This window comes from Monodon monoceros, unplaced genomic scaffold (genome assembly GCF_005190385.1).
Source record: "Monodon monoceros isolate NGI ecotype Baffin Bay Population unplaced genomic scaffold, NGI_Narwhal_1 Super_Scaffold_14, whole genome shotgun sequence".
NCBI lineage: Eukaryota > Metazoa > Chordata > Mammalia > Artiodactyla > Monodontidae > Monodon > Monodon monoceros.
In genome coordinates, this window is record NW_021703770.1 from 23,137,218 (window position 1) to 23,156,443 (window position 19,226).

At 31.2% G+C, this 19,226-nt stretch overlaps 1 protein-coding gene across 3 annotated transcripts in view; it reads left to right on the forward strand.

Annotated features, from left to right (window-relative positions):
• Window positions 1-19,226, forward strand: part of CSMD3 (CUB and Sushi multiple domains 3) — a 1,080,114-nt gene that overhangs the window by 402,346 nt on the left and 658,542 nt on the right. For 2 of the 3 annotated variants that reach the window (XM_029222726.1, XM_029222727.1), the window contains one exon: window positions 12,984-13,061. The exons of the other annotated variant lie outside the window; for it this stretch is intronic. In XM_029222726.1, coding sequence (XP_029078559.1) covers window positions 12,984-13,061 — 78 coding nt within the window. The remainder of the gene's footprint in view (window positions 1-12,983; window positions 13,062-19,226) is intronic. 3 annotated transcript variants of the gene reach the window in all.

Consider the following 19,226-nt stretch of genomic DNA (forward strand, 5'->3'; position numbering starts at 1 on the left):
CCAAAACTACAGAGTTATTTTCTTCAAGACTTTCCTTCCTTCCCTCCCTCCCTCCATCCCCTCTCCTTCCCTTCCCTCTCCTCCCCTCCTCTTCCTTTCTCTCCCCTCCCCTCTCCTCCCTCTTTTCTTCCTTTCCTTTCTTTTCTTTATTTTTTCTGTCTCTATTTTTCCTTTTCTTTCTTTCATTCTGTTTCTTTTCTCCTTTTTATTTCTCCTTCCCTTCCTCCTCCTTTCCTTCTTTTTATCCATCCATCCTTCCTTTCTTCCTTCCTCTCCTTCTCTTCCTTACTTCTTTCCTTCCTTATTGCTGTCTTTATTTGTTTCTTTCTTCAACAAAAGTTCACTGACTGCTTGCAGGTCATATTTTCTTCTAGTTCCTTATTATAAAACATTGAACAAAATGAACCCTGCTTTTTAAGTTTATATTCAAATAGGGAGAAAAAGACAAGCAAATAAATGAATAATTACCTGATGGTAGCAGAGATGTCAGAAAAAACAACTAGCTAGAAAGAGCTTGAGTTTTTCTTGCAAAAAAAAAAGCCTGAGGTGCCTGGAGTTCAGTGGACAAGAAAGAAAGTGCAGATCAGGTGGGAAACCGGCAGGAACTAGACCATATAGGCTCTGAGGCCTAGGTAAAGAGTTTTATTTTAATGTAAATGAGACAGGAAGCCATTGGTAGGTAGGCTCTATATTATCTAATGTAACTTTTTATAAGACATCATTTTAGCAAGAAATTACATAAGAAATTTTAAGTAGGTAGGAACAGGCAGACAAATTAGTAATGTATACGGAGGTGCAATAATGATTGATAGAGATTTTAGAGTCTAAGTCTTAGACTATGCTTCTCAAACTTTAGTGTAAACACAATCACCTTGCAGTCTTACTCAAATGCAGGTTGTGACTTGATGGGATTGGGATGAGATCTGAAATTCTGCATTTCTAACAGACTGCAGGTTCTGCAGATACACTGAATAGCAAAAACCTACATGAGGATTATTATTATGGAGAGAGAGCAGTACATACCAAACAGTACCTGATCTCCATCCACTCTCCATGAGATCTTGTTCTCCACTAGAAGAATCACAATGTTGATAAACTATCTCAGATAATATAGTAAAAGCTAAACTTTAATTCTGTAAGAATGACTCTAATGGTGGGAAATTAATGAGTGGAAAGGATATTTTAGGGCAGATGGATTTTCCAGATCAACCTTAATGACAGTAATTAATTCTGTCAACCCTTAGGAATGACTGAGAAGATTACATTAGTTATGATTTTACTGGAAAAAAAATCAATGAATGTATGAATAAATGATAAAAGCATTCCCAAATCAAATTTTAACTCATTTATTACTTTTAATTTTTACCCTAAATCTACACCTTAAAATGATTTTTTTAAAGTGTGTTATCGAATAACAGAAAAAACAAGGTTTTACTTTCCCTTTATTTACCATGTTTCAAATCTTAGGAAGTCTGATAGACAGGAACAAAACATAATGAAAATAAGGATAAAAAATTGATTGCCTAATCAAAAATTTTCATGATTGAATAAATAAGCATTATCTTCTATTTTATATAAATGATGAAATTGCACTTGCCCGCTTGAATTCCCATGTCCTTTATGAGAGTAACTGATGTATTGATTTTCATGCATGTTTAGCATAATAACAGAATAGAAAATTTATGACATTTTAAAATTTAATTACATATGATTTTTGTAAGATACTTTCATTTATTAAATGAACTCTTAGCCTTTTATGTAAGAACTTTGACATTGTTAAAGTAAATACATATTTAACAGATAGGGAACTGTTAACCTTTAGATGGGTGTACTACATATAAATATTGACTATTGCGTTCTTTATCAATATCTTGTCCTTTTTTGTTGTTGTTTTCACTGTTCTCTTGACTTTTTTCCTAATCATATTATTTTGTGGAAAATTGTGTTAATGTTATTTGTAGCAACTTAAAAATACATGTCCAGAAATGTATCAATTTATGATTTAAATACATAATTATTTATTGAATATCATCTTCATATTTCATTTTCACATTTCATCACATTTGTGAGATTGTGAAAACATTCATAACAGTAAATATGTTTTTATATTTCTAATTCTTTTACATTTTATTGAATAAGTTATTTTTAGGGAGAAAGAAGAGAAAAAATAATATGTTAGAATGTACTCGGTAACAGATTTATGCAATCTTAAAAGGTATTGGATAAAAATACTCCAAATGCCTGAGGATCTTTATGACAATATCAAGCAGTGAAAATTATTTTTTTCACAAATGACGTATCTGCAAATAATCATTTTAACAGTTTTATTCAGTGCTACTCCTTAAGGCATGCTTTTGAGTTATTCCTTTGCAGAGATTTCAACAACTTCTGATGACCCAGTGTTTTTGTTTTCCTTTAAGTAAGTCTTAGGAAGCACATATCTTTTAGCATTAACTGCAGCCATCATCTTGTAACAGTGATCTTATTTCATAAATTGTATTTTTTCAGATTTTCTACCCCACTGTTATGCCCACCAATAATCATTAATCAGACATTTTGATAGCTTATTCTTTATATTAACATATTATTTCTCATATTTTACAGAATGAGCAAACAAGGGGAAATAATAATAATATGTAGAGCTTAAAAGGGGAGTCTTAACTTTAAAGGACAGAGATGGCAATGGTTTTATGTGTAACTGATTTCCCCAAATGGTTATCAGAGCTAATTATTTTGCCTGTGAATGAGATGATCACAATGTGAGCTTTGTGACTTTTAGTATCTTTGTACTTGTTAAAATATTTTGAAGGGGCTAGACTTCCTATTTGTGCTCAAAGCTGGTGCCAAAGTGGACTCCTCTGCCTTTTGGAGAATGAAGAAATGGTCCTATATTAGAGACATTTTTATCTTGTTCGGACTTATTTCAGGGTATTTTCACCCACTTTTGCAACAAGCTGCTTCCCTTGCATGTAGTTTTCTAGAGCATATGGCTACCCTGCTGTGCACGGAGTGAAATCACATAATTAAGCTTTACAATTTTAGGAAGAGAAGAACCTTCATATATGGCAGAACAGCATGGTGTTAAGTTTGGGTAGATCATATGGTATATTTTTCTCTTCATATGTAATTGTCATTTGTATTCTAAATCATGGACTATTGTTTTTTAGTGTTGATGCTTGATTGTTTGTTGTTTAAAATAGTCTTCAAATGGTATTTCTTAATAATACCAAATGAGATTAAAGTGTGAGAAATTTCTAAATTGTTTTTATCCAGAGTCCAGAGAAGTTAGAAAATTTTCATTTAGTCGGCTTACATCCGGAGAAGGGTGTTGGTGGGGGGTGGCAGTGATCATCAGCTCTCCTGAACTTTACCATTAGAAAGAAATGCAGCCAAAGTTGATTTACTAAAAAGACTGTATGGTAATTTGAGTTTCATCTAGCAGTCGACTTTTGCTACACCTTTTTATTCATCTGTTTATACTTTTAACATAAGCCTTTAAGAAGCTTCACGCCATGGGATTATGTCTGGCACTATCAGTTAACAATTAATGTTATTCAGTATTCAGTATTAAATTCAGTTAGTGAAGCTGGTTCTGCTCCATACTAAAGTAAACCATGCTTAAAATCAGATATTATTGACTACTTAAATTTATCTATTATTAGCATTGCATTAAAAAAAAATGAGGATAGGGTATACTAATCCAATCTATTTGTGATTTCCCAGGGCATACAATTGGGAGTTCTGATTGGATATATGGCATGCTGTTATTCATAGTCAGGTGGTGGTGTAGTTGCTAGAATGGGTGTAGTTCAAAGTCAAATGAGTGAGTATATTTTAGTAGTATATGTATTGGGCAATCTACAGAAAGGAGGGAAATCTCATTTTGAGTGGCTATTTTGTGGTTTAAATAAGACAGTAGGCAGAGTACCTATGCTTTAGACACACAACCAATAAATGATACTGTCCCCTTCTAGAGTCTTTACAAGAAGAAAATATGCTATAGTTACATAAAAATTTTACTGGGTAAAGATATGTGAACAAATTAAGGAAACGATCAGCACAGAGTTTTAAATTTCTTACATAGCTTATTTCCTTAGAAATAAAATATATAGTCTAATGCAATATTGATAGAGAATTATGGAAACAACTGATATATACAGCTGTATTTAGCTCTGTTCATATAGATCTCATGTTTAAGTTGTTACTAAAATAATGTGCAACATCCAGTTTATCTTGGGTTTCTGTTAGTCCCACATTTTTTTTTTCCTTGCCAGTTTTACCCTTGTTTCAATTACTCTCCAACCTCAAGACAGCCAATTCACTATCTCCTCTCTCCTTGTGAATTCCTATGCTTCTTGAGGAGATAATTGCTAGAAAAGAACATAAGATGTGTGATCTAGATTTCAAAATATTCCCTAGGAAACAAGTAAGCAACCAATGGTAGAATGATGAGCAACAGCCATCCCTATTTCTACTATCTATTTCTTAAGTTGATTAAACATCAACTTAAGAGTTGATGTTTAATATAGTATCTAAAAAATCAAATTTCTAATGATTTTCTTGTGCCAGTGGTATATCCATTAGTGTCCTTTGGGAAACAGTTGAACATGGGCTAATTCAAGGAAGGTTTACTTACAAAGGGATTATTTCTAAATGAGCTGATGTAAAGGAACCACAAGGGATCATGCAGCTAGGGTAGTAGCAGCTGGGCTGTCACCTTTCCAACCAACTGGGATGAGGGAGGGGAGAGATGTTGCACAGAGAGATATGTATATGTCTGGCATGAAAGGACTGGTAACCTTCAGTTAAGGGCACATTTCCAGTCAACATAATGGGAGGGACCCTGCAGGATAATCCCGATCTTACTTTCCTCCCTCCCTCCATCCTCCTGCTGGAATTCTCCAGAGGATCAGAGAGTCTGTTCATAGAGTCTAGAGCATCTCAAACTTAAATGTTCATAAGAATCACATAGTGGTCTTGTTAAACTGTAATTTTTAATTCAGTAAGTCTGGGATGGGGCTTGATAATCTGCTTTTCTAACAAGTTCCTAGGTGATGCCAGTGCTGCTAGTGTAATGCCAGAGTTTGTGTAGCAGGATGTAGCCTCTGCAGATCAACCTCTGTACAAAGAACAAGGAGGAGAATAGGTCTGGAAAGGCATGTGGACAATATAGTTGGGCTATGAGGAAAACATAGATGGGTTATGATGAGAGTGCTTTGCTGTCTTCAATAGCCATGAATTTAGCAGCATAACCCTGTATCAGATACACTGTCAGAGTCCATCTATGCTTGTTTAAAACAATCCAGGTAGTGATACCAAGCCTTCATGAAAAACTTGGATAAAATATAATAATCTGAAATCAGAAGGATGAAGGAATATTGTTACTTATTAAAGTAATAACATTTTCTGGATATTATATTTAAAATTATTCAGTGTTCTTAAATTTGTAATGGAAGAATATATTCCACTGCCGTCAGTCATGATACTCATGAACCGTGGTCACTCTTATTCAAGCAGTTGGCTTCTTTCCCAATTAGTCTCGTATTGGAAGGCATTACATTGTAGATAAGTGATCTCTGACATTGTGCATAAAACAAATATGTGACATAAAATTACCTCATTTATTTTGAATTAGAAAACATTATAAACTTGCAGGTATATTTTTGTTCTTGAGGTCATTTGAGAAGTTTTGCCTGATCTTCATGTTCTCTAAGGCATTCATGTGAAAGCGAGAGTCATTCTAATCATAAAAAAAAGAAAAAACAGAAAAAAGAAAAATTGAGTATTATCATTTTTCATGTTACACTTTATAGTAAAATTATATTTGGTAAAATTAATTAGTGAAAAGAGAACAGAAATTAAAATAAAACAAGCATGAAATAATTACCATTCAAAAAATATGAGCTATCAAAACAAAAAAGGACATAAGAAAATGATTGAATTGAGTGGATCTTAATATTTAACTGCAGGACTAAAGATGATTAAAAATAGTTCATTTGAAGCTATCAGAAAATGAGGATTGAAATTTAATTAAATTGATGGCTGAGACAGTTTTAAAAGTGTTGAAAGTATTCGTGAACCATACCAATGGTAACTCTTCCCATATGGTGACTTTTAATATGCCAATTATAAGAATCCCTAAAGAGAATATATAAAATCCCACATTTTTCTTATAATCCTGACATTTTACTGCACACCATAACTGTAAGACCTGTTACGCCAAGCATTGCTGGTGCATCTGCTGGTACCTACGTAAGTGTTATGGATTTCTGAAGTTGTTCCATTTCTGGAAGGGAAGAAAGCCCACATACAGAATTTAGCGTCTTTATTCATTAGCATCTACTGTCTCTTAAATAAAAAATAACAAAATTAATTCAATCTAGAAGACCTGTGAAAATTAACAAATTGATTTTATAAAATATGATGTCTCCTTTTCACACTTGCAACTCTGTTCAGTTTTCCAAGTAAAAATTTTAGACTTATTCCTTAGTCTGAAGTGGTTGAAAAGTAAGATTTCAAAGATTTGGGGTCTAGGCTGATCTTGTTACAACTTTGAGATGTTATAGCCTTAGAATCCTCTTTTGTAAAAGTGAAAATGGGCCTGTTACAAGAACACCTTAAAATATGCTGAATAACTACACATGTGTTCATCTAAACTAATATGATTATATATATATGTGTGTGTGTGTGTGTGTGTGTGTGTGTGTGTTTCTATACATTTATACTAAATTTACTATCTTGACCAAAGAATTTGGGGAGGATTATAACTTTATATAAAAAATAAAATTTAAGTTGGAAATCCAGGGAGAGTTTATGAATTTGTATAACATCCCTACACAGTGAAAAAGATATAACGCAAAGTAGTTGAAAAATGTTAGTATAGTGCATCCCCAATTGGAATGACATCTGAAACTGACTAGATCTTAAAATTATAAATAATAATAAAATAACTAACATTTACTGAACTTTTGCCATGTCCTGATTCTTAGAATTTATTGTAGAATTTAAGTATATGGTGCAATGTATAATTGTAAATTTTCTTTCAACTAAAAATAGGGCGTCATATAAATTTTATACTTACATATTCAATATGCAAGAGTAAGTGCTAGCCACAAACTAGCAGGATAGCCTAAGTAGACGTTTAGGACTTAAAAAAATACTGGAGTGTCTAAACCATATTACTTATCTCTAGTGATTTTTAAAAGGCAGAAACATTAGATTTTAGGTAATTATAAAATTGAATATATACCATTTCTTTTAAAATTAATTGGTCTGTCATTTTAAATTTGAGAATATTTTGGATCTTGCATATCCCTAATATATGTCTTTACAAATGAATTTTCAGTGCTATTGAACATATTTCATTGCACCACTAATTTTCTCATCAAATGAAGGCCAGTATTATTTCTTTTATTTTAACATATTCTAAAATAAAATATTTTTCACAAAGACTCATGAACCACTTACTAATATGCTGTTGAATTTTCTATTATACATTTTTTTGCTGTGTAGTCCAGAAATATGATTTACTTGCAGCATACCTTTAATCATTTTCTAAAATTATACTACAGCAACATTTATAAAGCAAATATTCTTTTCTCAGAAATTTGTATCCAGTGGTAACTCTTATATGAAAGAGAGTAAAGCAGACACTACAAGAATACTACCTAGTTTTTCCTGGCATCAGTGTAGTTTCTTGATATTTCTTCTTCTAAGGATAATATGGATGGAGTGACCAAATAGCAGCTTCCATGCTAAATATGTTCTGAAGAAGAGTTCTGCCAGTACAGGATGTAGAAAAAAAGTGTTAAATTGTAGTGCCTTTAGGCCTGTGACATGGAGCCACAATTTACTTTCAAACAAACAAAACTTTTCCTCTGAACATAGTAAAGTACTTTTAGAATCTCTAAAAACATTTTAATCTTTGAGACAGAATTGAGAATTCTGATTAATTAGTCTTATCTGCTTCCTTTGCTCTAAATTCTACACCTAAATACTTACGGGTAAATGAATGAATCTCTTAGGAATGTATAGAGAAGTTAAACAACTTGTTCCGTGTCTTGTGGGACTAGAATACAGGTTTCCCAACTCCTGGTCCAGTGAGAGAAATGTCACAAATAACACACTGTGTTTTAACATTATCTAGATCTATATAAAATTCCTTAGCAAGTGATTGATTATATATTCTAATACCCATGTAAATGGATCTACTGTCAATGGTGAGATGTGCCATGTTCTCAAAATGGAACACACACACGCACACACGAGCACACATTAGTTTTAATAACCAAAACAAAAACTGATGAAATTTATTTTATTAGTATAGTTTATTTATTAAGTATAAAGATAAAGATGATACTTAGTTCAAAATAAAAAATAGGAATTATATAGATAGCATGATGTCAAAAACAGTTTAAAAGAAGAGAAAGGCATTGTACATTTGAGAAGTTGAAGCAAAAATAACAAAAATAAATCAGTAGGATACAAATGACTTTCTCAAAATAAATTATTTTCCTTTTCTCAGGGACCATCATATTCTCACTTAATTGTAGATTTATAATGCAGCTACTACCACTTGCAAGATAAGTTACTGTCAAAATAAATACAAATTTGGAAGATTAAGATAAACAGAATGTCTCATTTGTTTTATTTTTATTGTTGTATTTGAATATAATTTAAGTAGAAAATGAAAGGGCTTTTAGATGTTCTGATAACATTTAATAAATAGTGCCAATGTTTTTCTATAGGAGTCCCATACAAATCTAAAGTAGTTTTTTCCAATGAAAAAAATATTCTGCCCACTAATATTAAACATGTCTGTTTCTTCTTTTTCAAAGATAAATGTTCTGAAAAATTACAAATTTTCACTGTATATACATATAGTTTACAAATAGAATAAAAAATTATTGGTGTGTGACTTTTGAGATTATGTAGTGAAGAGTCTATCAATTTTAAAATAAGGAACTTGAAGCTGGGAAATGTTTTATGACTTTAAGTTTTAGAGGCTGGGTGATAGACGGACCACGTAAAGGTCATGTTTTCTAAGCCTCCAAGTGATGGTTGAATTCCCTTTAGTGCATCTGTGTATTGTGGTCAGTTTCCTAATGTTAAAGAATGGCACCAGCGCTTTATTCCTACTAACAGAGATTCTGCAACATAAAAATTAATTCACATGCCACCTGTTTCACAAAAAAAGTGTTGACATTTGAAACAAAATCTAGCAATTTATCCATGTATGTGCATATATGATTAATCTTTATAATAAGGCATTGTAATTTAAATAATTTCAATTAAGTGACTTTAGCCAATTAACCTGGAAGTTAGATGAGGTTTATCAGTCACCATCAGGTTTTTTTTTGTAAGTTTTTAAAATTCAAATTCTTTTTGAAAATAACTGAACAATAATTGATCTGGAAAATAGTACACTTATAATCCTCTGCAGTGGTTTAAACTGCTTAAATGAGGATTACAGAAACAAAATGTTTTTCCCTAGTGTCTGGGGCTTACAACTAAACAGATGGATTTGATTGTTGGCCTAGTATATTCCTTTCTGCCAGACATTTTCTATATTATAAAGTATTTTCATTATGCTAAGCATGAGTCAAACCAAAAGAGTAATAAACAAAAATGAACAAAATTGTTAGCATGTGAAAAGTGAAAAGCAGAAGAAAATAAAGGAAAGGGATCTTGGCACATATGTCTACATGTCTTGCATTTAATGAAATGTATTAAAAATTTATTAGAACATACATATTTTTATGTATTTAAAATAGCTTTACACATGAAGGTGCTTCATCTTGAACATTCATTCTTTTATCACTTCTTTCCTTCCTAGTTCATGATAAACAAAGGAAATTCTCCAAACAAAATACCTTTAGTTAAATCAGAATTTACAATATAGCATATATTCATTCAATCATAGTACTACTTGAGTAAAATAATGTTGCTGCTTTTGAAAAACTCACAGTACAGTGGAAAGAATCGACACAAACAGCACACTGTCTTTTAATATTTATAAAATTATGTAAAATACCACAACATATTTTAATATCTTTATGATAAAATAAATTTGACATGCTTATAACTGGAATACACTTGTTACAAAGATCAGGTTAATTTTATAAATTTTATAAGTTAAATATGATCACTAGAAGTGCCATTGCTTGATGTCATGTTGGTACTTAATATACCTTGTAATACATAATATATGTTTTTATGGCATATATTTGAGAATTAACGTTTCACTGATTTATGATTTAGAGCAGCATCTTGCAATTGGTACTTACAGTATTTGTCCTTTCAATTTATTCAAGAAGAGATATGCTGTATGCTCTTTATATTGAAATTATAAAAATATCTAAAGTATGTCTTTCCTGTTTAACATATTTTAAAGTTTTGGGTGAATTTAAATTTTACATTATTTTCTATTCACTCCTTTTTATCTCCTAAAATGGTTATTCTCCTGGCTTTCCATCTTCTGCATCTGTATTACAATTATTTATACTTTTCACTTTTCTTCAATTTAAACTGACAAACAGATGCTTTTAAAAAATAAGGTTAGGGGCTTCCCTGGTGGCGCAGTGGTTGAGAGTCCGCCTGCCGATGCAGGGGACACGGGTTCGTGCCCCGGTCCAGGAGGATCCCACATGCCGCGGAGCGGCTGGGCCCGTGGGCCATGGCCACTGAACCTGCGCGTCCGGAGCGCCTGTGCTCTGCAGCAGGAAAGGCCACAGCAGTGAGAGGCCCACGTACTGCAAAAAATAAATAAATAAATAAAAATAAGGTTAGGTCCCTTCAGAACCAGGAAACTGTTTAAAACTTCTTGGTCTCAGATGACATTTTCTTAGCTAGGTATTGTCCCTGACCTCACCAACCAAATATCCAAATTTAGATTTTTGGTTTTAGGTTATTTATTACATAAACCTAGTTTATACAAACACACTCACACACACACACACAGAGTTGTTTTCAAAATCCTTTATTTCTAGTAACTGAGGTCTTTGACCCTTTGGATTTTTCTTCTTCAATTTTCTCCTTTGGGTTTACAATCTTTTCATTAAAAAAAAAAAAATTAAGAATTCCAGATTTGTGTTAAAACTACTATGAAATTTTCCAACCCCTTTGTAATACTTAAAGTCAAATCTTATAATGCAGAGAAAAGTAGAGGTGGAATTCCTACTTATAATTCATGTTTGGATTTGGAGAATCTAGAATTATGCCTCAAAATACAAAATGTAAATTTTGTTAAAAATAATTTTCAGGCAGCAGGAAAATTTACAAGTGGCAGAACTAAATTTAGAGCAGCCAACCAAATACAACAGTAGGACTAAACTTTAGCTTACCTTGGGGGCTGGGGTGTGGAAGAGAATTACAACAAAAAACATAACTTGAGAGAGATGTAGTCATTCTTTCACTGTAAATAAAGGGCCTCAGATAAAGAATCTCAAAATTGTAAAGCAACTGAGCAGTCATCTAGTCCTAGCTACTTATTTTAAGAGAAGAGACAGGTAAAAAGGCAGACTCTTGTCCAAAAATCAACAACTACTAATTGCTAAGAATCAGGTATCTTAAATCCTACTCCAATGATCATTTTCATTTTTTTATATGTACTATGTATAGATAGTTTACAGCTGTGTATTTCAGTAAGCCTCTACCTCTCTACTTTTGAAGGTAGTGACAAGAAAAAAATCACCTTAAAATGTTTCAAAGGCAGTAAAATATCCTTAAGTTGCATTAATTGGGTACAATGGCAAGTAAGATTTAGTGAAATGATCATTTTAAACTAAAAAAATCAGTTTTGCTTTTTTCAAATTCACGAAGTGAACAAAACCTAATTGCCTAAATGTTTCAATTTATCATTTCTACCTATAAACCTCATAAAATGCATTATGTAAAAAATTCAAATTGTAATTGAGGAAGCTAAATATATCCCTTGGATTCTTGTTCATGTGCTTTTTTTAAAGAAAATAATTGTTATTTAAATATCTCATTAGATCAGATTACGTAACATTTTTAATTAGTGGGGTGAGGTTTTAATTAGTTTTTCTTTATTTCACTTGGTGTCATTAAAAATTTAAATAAAGTAGAAAGTAGTCTTCTGAACTATAGTTTGTCCCTTTAAAAATTATATAGCAGCTGTAGTTAATAAAATAATTTATACTTAAAAGGAAATAATACTTTTTTCCTTCATCCAAAATACTTGAAACACTGTTTTTAAAATGTTCCAAGTTACTTCATTGAATTTGTAAGTTTTTTAAGGCAAATCCAGTCATATCTACTTTAATATAGTACACAGTGAAATATGCCAGCCTCTTCTGATGTTGATTTTTAATATAATAATATCAAAAAGAGTAGCAAGGTATTTTAGATGAAATCCAAAAAGTTATAATTCACTTTCATAAATTTTGTACAATATGGACTGAACATCGATCATTCGCAAGCAATGTGTATGAAAGGAAATGGTTATTGGCAGAAATACTAGAATGTATTTTAAGTTTTTTCAATTAGGTCATTTTCTTAAATGTGTCCTAATATTTCAATTAGGCTAAATTACCTTAAAAGTACACTAGTTTATTTTAAAAACCAAGCTCCTTAAATTCATCCCACTTTTATAATGTAACTGTATTTTTATTTTTCTAGTTTAATTTATTCTATAAAATTTGATGAATTCAAATAGTTTATGATAAAGAGTTAATGTTTTGCTCTTCTATAAAAACTGGGTAGTGTTAAAAAGTACCTATACATGTATGCAAGATTCTCCCTATAGTACACTTAAAATCCTTTTATACTGCTTGGTATTTTTACTGCTTAGTGATCAGATTGCTATTTTTTTTCTTCTTTATTTTCTTCTGGGTACCCTATATCAGGCTTAAGAAAGCAGTTATTTTAACTTGCATAATTCCATGCTAACAAAATTTGTTAACTTGAATTTCATTTTAAACTTGTGTATCCTGATACATGTTTTTGTTTGTTTTCTTAACTAGTGAAAAAGGCCATAGATTTTAAATCTAGAGGATTTAAATTGTTTCCAGGGAAAGACAACAGCAACAAGTTTTCTATCTGTGAGTGTACTCTTTTTTTTGTTTCTTTCTCTAGTGCAAGAGTGAAGTTTGTGGTGTCTGTGTTGTTTGTGTGTTTTATAAAAATGTTTGTGTATTTACCAAATTAACTGCATTAATATTTATATAACATGCATGATTATTCAATATTTTCTTGTATTTAAATGCATATTGAGTTATTGGGTTATTGTGGTAAACTTTGGAGCTCAGATTGTTTCAAAATGTAAAAGAAAAAAACTCTTTTGATCTAGCATATTGATAACATTCTAGTTTTCTAATTCTAGTATGTGAGATAAAAAAATGAGTAAAAATCATCAAATTAATGGTTTCTTGTAGGAATTTTTGTTTGAACGTATCTAAATTTCAACATAATTATTTTTCTAAGGAAAAATTTCTTTAAATAGCAATTTTTCATTTAAGGAAAAATATATTTTAATTTGAGTTAATTTATACAAACACTTAAGTCAGATATTTTATAAATGAATTAACTAGCTAATTAATTTTTGTTTTATTTTGAAAATCTCATGAATTGAACTGAGGTACACATATTTATGTGCTGTCCCAATACACAATTTTGCTTAACATTCAGGGATTTATAGATGATCTGAAGTTCATCCATGAATCTCAGATTAAGAGTCATTGAATTTGAATATTCATTGTTATATTACCATATATGAACATAAAATAAGATTTATAAGAAAGCTATGCATTTTTTCAATATAAATCAATAGCAGTTTGTAGAAATACCCTGCCTTACTGTTCCTGCAGATACATATTATAAATTTTAAAAGAAGCCATTCATGACACCACATCTGACTTCTAAAATGCCTTATTGATAATAAATAAGATTAGTTATTTTAAATAAATATTATCTTTTTAGCAAAAATACATTTTTAACATTATTTATTTTTATTCAATTCCAAACCATCTAATGAAATGAGTTTAAAACTATTTCTTAAAAAAATCATTCATTATAGTTATATCAGAAAAGGATTCTACCCACATATTTATTGAGTTGTATTTGTAACAGTAAATGGCACAAATTGAGCAATTACTTCACTTATCAAGAAGCAAACTTGGAGCCTGTTGGTATCAAATATTTTAAAGTGTCCTAATTTTAAAATGTGATTTTTCACATTTTGTTAGATTTGAGAATACGAAACCAAAAATAGCAGATATCAGTAGGAAAATGTCAAATTGGGTTACCTGCTTGGAAAGCATTAAACAGTTCATTTCAAAGTATTTAGCTATATAAGTATGATTTATTGTTATATTTTTAGTATTAAAACATATTTTCAAAATTGATAACGGTTTTTAGGGAAAATAAATAATCTATAGTATTTTTCATATATTAATTATTTGATACATTTCAGAGAGAAAGATATTTTTCCTATACAAGAAAATATAAACATAAAGTTGTTAGGTGAAATTATTCTGACATATCATATTTTATCATGTCAACATGAAGGAAATGATGCAGACTTAAATAATGATGTTTACTACTTATTTTTCCTAATATTTTGTCTGGCTAATCTATTTATTTGGAAATCTAAGAAGAATTATGGGCTATCACTTTCTTACCCTTTCCTCATTTTGGTTACACAAATGTTATTTTATATGCTTCATGCTTCAAACTTTCAGATGTCCTGGGAAAATTAAGCTATTTATACTGAAATTAAGATGTATTCAACTCTACATCATCAACAATTATAAATATTACAGTATATATAAATGTATCATAGTAATATGCTGTACACCTAAATCTTACACAATGTTACACATCAAATTTATTCAATAAGAAAAATGTGTATGTAACTTTTTATACTTGGTATATTGTCTTAGTGGACATACATATTATTTTCATTGTTCTTGTACAGTGGTTATGAGGGTGAACAAGAAAGGGAATTTTAGACATAACAGTGTACCTGGGGAAACAAATAAACCCTGATTATATATATATATATATATATATATATATATATATTTAATTTAAAGAATATTTACTTTTAAATTGTCAGGAGTAAAGTTAATGAGACAAAAAGAAAAATGTTACTCATAAAGCAAAAAATGTTAATTTACTTCATAATTTTAAAATACATTTTACATTTATCTATTACAGCTTATGTAGGAGATAAAATATACTCTTGTGCATTCTCATTTTTATTTTTATTTATTTATTTATTTATTTTTGCGGTACGCGGGCCTCTCACTGTTGTGGCCTCTCCCGTTGCGGAGCACAGGCTCGGGACGCGCAGGCTCAGCGGCCATGGCTCACGGGCCCAGCCGCTCCGCGGCATGTGGGATTCTCTCGGACTGGGGCACAAACCCGTGTCCCCTGCATCGGCAGGCGGACTCTGAACCACTGCGCCACCAGGGAAGCCCTCTTATTTTTATTTTTGAATAGAAATAATTCAACTTTCATCAATGCAGATTATTTATGCCAATTTTTTTTAGCAACAATAGCAAGCCAACATTATTTTATTTTCCTACATTTTTTTCTCAAATGTTTAATAGCTAGTTACAAATATATATTCTCTATGGTTGATTACAGAGAAAGTTATAATGCTTTAATTTTTATCATTATTATATATCTGTTATCAAGTAGGCATTTTGGTCTTCATCTCTTTGAATCATTAATTTAACACAGAGCCAAATAATTTTAAAAGGAGACAATTTTTTATCTGACATTAAACTTTCAAAGGAAAAAAAATAATAATAAAGCTTGTGTTCTTTGAAAAAACTATCGATTCAGTCACTAGAACTTCCAGGAGTGAGCATAATTATGGAGGACATGAGCTACACACATTTCCAAATTGCATCTTCCCTTAATAGCACCTTTAAAGTTTAACTAAGAAACAAATTAATAAGAGATTCAGGAAACTGCAGTAGTGTTCATGGGAAGCATTTGGTTGTTTAAATAGCTAATTCAGATTCTTTTTCCTACTTTGGTACCTGAACTCTATGTAGTCTCTTTCCATCCCTCGTTGTTATCAAAGAGAGTAGATTTGCAAATAAAAGAAAAAATATTTTTAATTTAAAAAATAAATTTTTATATTTTAAAATGTTGAATTGAGTGCATTTATTCTTGCCAACTTTTCTACTAGGCTCTTCTAAAATTTTAAGGTGGAATTATAAAGACACTGTGAGCTTTCCATAATGTATTTTTAAAAATTATTTCATCTTCTTCAAGTCCATACTTTGATGCATTCTTATTATACATTCATTGCACAATTCTATTTGAACTACTTCTCCATGGCAGCGCCATGCTAGACTAAGAAGGTAAAAAGAGTGAATAAGATACAGTCTCGGTTGGCAAGGATCCAGCATTTTATTGGGAAGCTAAATGAGTTATGTGACAACTCTTTGTAGGATATAAAGTTAGTATAAAATTACATTCTGTCCACATTCATGACGTTGGAGTTCAGAACAAGATCCAAAGCATTCTATTTTATAAGATGGAATAAAATTTTAAAATCTAATATAAAGAAAAATCTAAGATGCCACCAGCTGGATGAGGTAATGTAGAGATGACTTTTAGTAAGATGACTTTCAGGATCTAGTTATTTTTATCTTTAGAGTAGATTATGTGCTATGTAAAATCAGAAGCTTAAGAAACTTGCTTGTAATAACAATATTTTATTTTGATGTTGACTAATTTTACAGTATTTTTAAGCTAGAATATACAATAATATAGTACATTAATTAAAATTCCTATAGCATATTTTATAAACACATATAATAAATATACTTCAATGTTATAAGAAATGATAATTCATCCAATTTTTTTAATTCTATAAATTCTGCCCTCTCTTTTTGTCACTGATGTGTGAGGAAAAGGATTCATATTGCATTAGTACTAGTAATAATAATAATAATAACATTATTATTATTATTGTCCTTAAAGTTCAGAGCAAAAAGGATATTCCCTGTAGTTATGCTCTTTTCAAGAGGCAAGACCCTGTCCATGTAATTAACTTTTAAAGAGCACTCATGTTCTTTTTACAAGTTACTATTCAAATTGAAAGAAGTAAAAATGATAAATATTTGTCCACTTGTTTGAATGGCATTACGTAGTGAAAGCAGCTGACTGAATGGATACTAACTTCATTTGAATGTCTTGGCGTCACTAGCTATGGGCAGTTATGTAGCATCTAAATATCAGAAAAATAAGAGATTATATACTTTGTTCTTTATTTTTTATTTTAAATTTTTTAAATAAAGAACACTAAATACATGTATCATGCAGCAGCTCTCCCGTTATCGTTACAATTTAAGTTGGGAAATTTTTCACTATTGCAGATGTCCAAAGACAGCTGTTTAAAGGACACTTTCAAACAGAAAAAAGTAATTTGACAATTAAATCATGAGAACTGGGATTAATTAAGTGAACATGGTGAAAGTTATAAATATGGTCTGCATTCTAAGATAAAATATTTGGAAAAGTGTTTTGAATTTTAAGTATTGATGCCCTTTCTCCTTTCTGAGCTTTCTGTACAGGATGGAGAGCTCAGGGGTTAAGAGTAGAATTTCTTGAATCAGTCTGCCAAGGTTGAAACCTAGACTAAGGCAGAAAGTGGAAATAGGACTTTAGAAATATGTCTTAACCTCTCTATGCCTCAGTTTCCTCACCTGTAGGAAACGTATAATACAAGCAGCTACCCTTCAGATTTGTGTGAAGAGTAAATGAGCTGATACATGTAAAGGGTGTAGATTAGTTCCTGACACGTAGTACTCTGTCTTAGCTATTGTTAAAATTTATATTAACCTAGGCAATAATGATGATGAAATGGAAAAAATGAAATTTTTTATTATTTTTATTTTCTAATGTATTCACAGACACCTCTATTTTTACCTATAATCTGTGTTATAAATTTAGTATAATAGTGTAGAAAGCCTAAGTCATGCCACTTCTTTTTCTTATCTCTATCGTATGTTAAAAAAGTTACACTTTAATAGCATACACTATAATATTTTCAAAAGTCAGTTATAGGATAGTTCTTCCCATAGAAAAAATACTCATTGAAAACAGTGTACAACACATTGTTTTTAATCAACCTACTAGGAAATATTTACTGAGAAGTCATTAACCCCCATCTAGGCCCTGTGGGAATATTAAAATAATTATGTTTTTCCTTATCTTTATCAAATGTATAATATATTTGTATATATGACTAAGGAATATGAAACTATTAACAGTATGACAAAATAATTAAAAAATTAAATATAAAATTGTTCATGTCATGTAAAAAGAGGCATTAGAAAATCTGGAAAAACATGAGAGTGGGACTTGGGGCTTCCCTGATGGCGCAGTGGTTGAGAGTCTGCCTGCTGATGCAGGGGACATGGGTTCGTGCCCCGGTCTGGGAAGATCCCACATGCCACGGAGAGGCTGGGCCCGTGAGCCATGGCCGCTGAGCCTGCGGGTCCGGAGCCTGTGCTCTGCAACTGGAGAGGCCACAACAGTGAGAGGCCTGCGTACCGCAAAAAAAAAAAAAAAAAAAAAAAAAAAGTGGGACTTGAGCTGAGTCTTGAAAATTATATAGAATTTTGATAGCTAAAGAGGAAGAAATGGAAAACATGGAGACCTGGAGAAAACACAAAGCATGGAATAAGCATAGCTAACCAGTAAAATTGCAGAAGAATGAAGAATCTGTTGGACTTGAGTTATGGATGTATATTGGTGGCTAGTGGGTAGTAGAGTTGATATACTTAGAAATCTAGAATCATAGGCTATTTGGACAGCAATGAAAACTGTGGTTGAGAAAGTTTAGTTCTAGTACTCAAGATGAATTGGAAGAGAATGATAATAGAGAAACAAAAGCATCAGTGATTAAGCTGGATTTGAGCATGCACATGAAATGACTATGAGAATTTTGGTTGGTTGACCTAGCAGGTCATTGAAGGAGCAAGACGGAGCTTGGGGGAAAAAAATGACAAAACCATATATTTGAAATTCTTAGCAAAGAGGTAATTTTTCAAGCCACAAGGCAAACATAAAATATGGAGAATTATGGGTCATTGTCTTTGAATTTGCTCTCTGTATGTGATATCAGCTAAAGTAAGAGAGTGGCCAAAACAAACATAAGAAGGAACAAAAGCCAGAAAGATAAAAAGAAATTAATTAGCAAGTCAGCAGACCAAGAAAAGCAAAAATATCACATGCTTTGT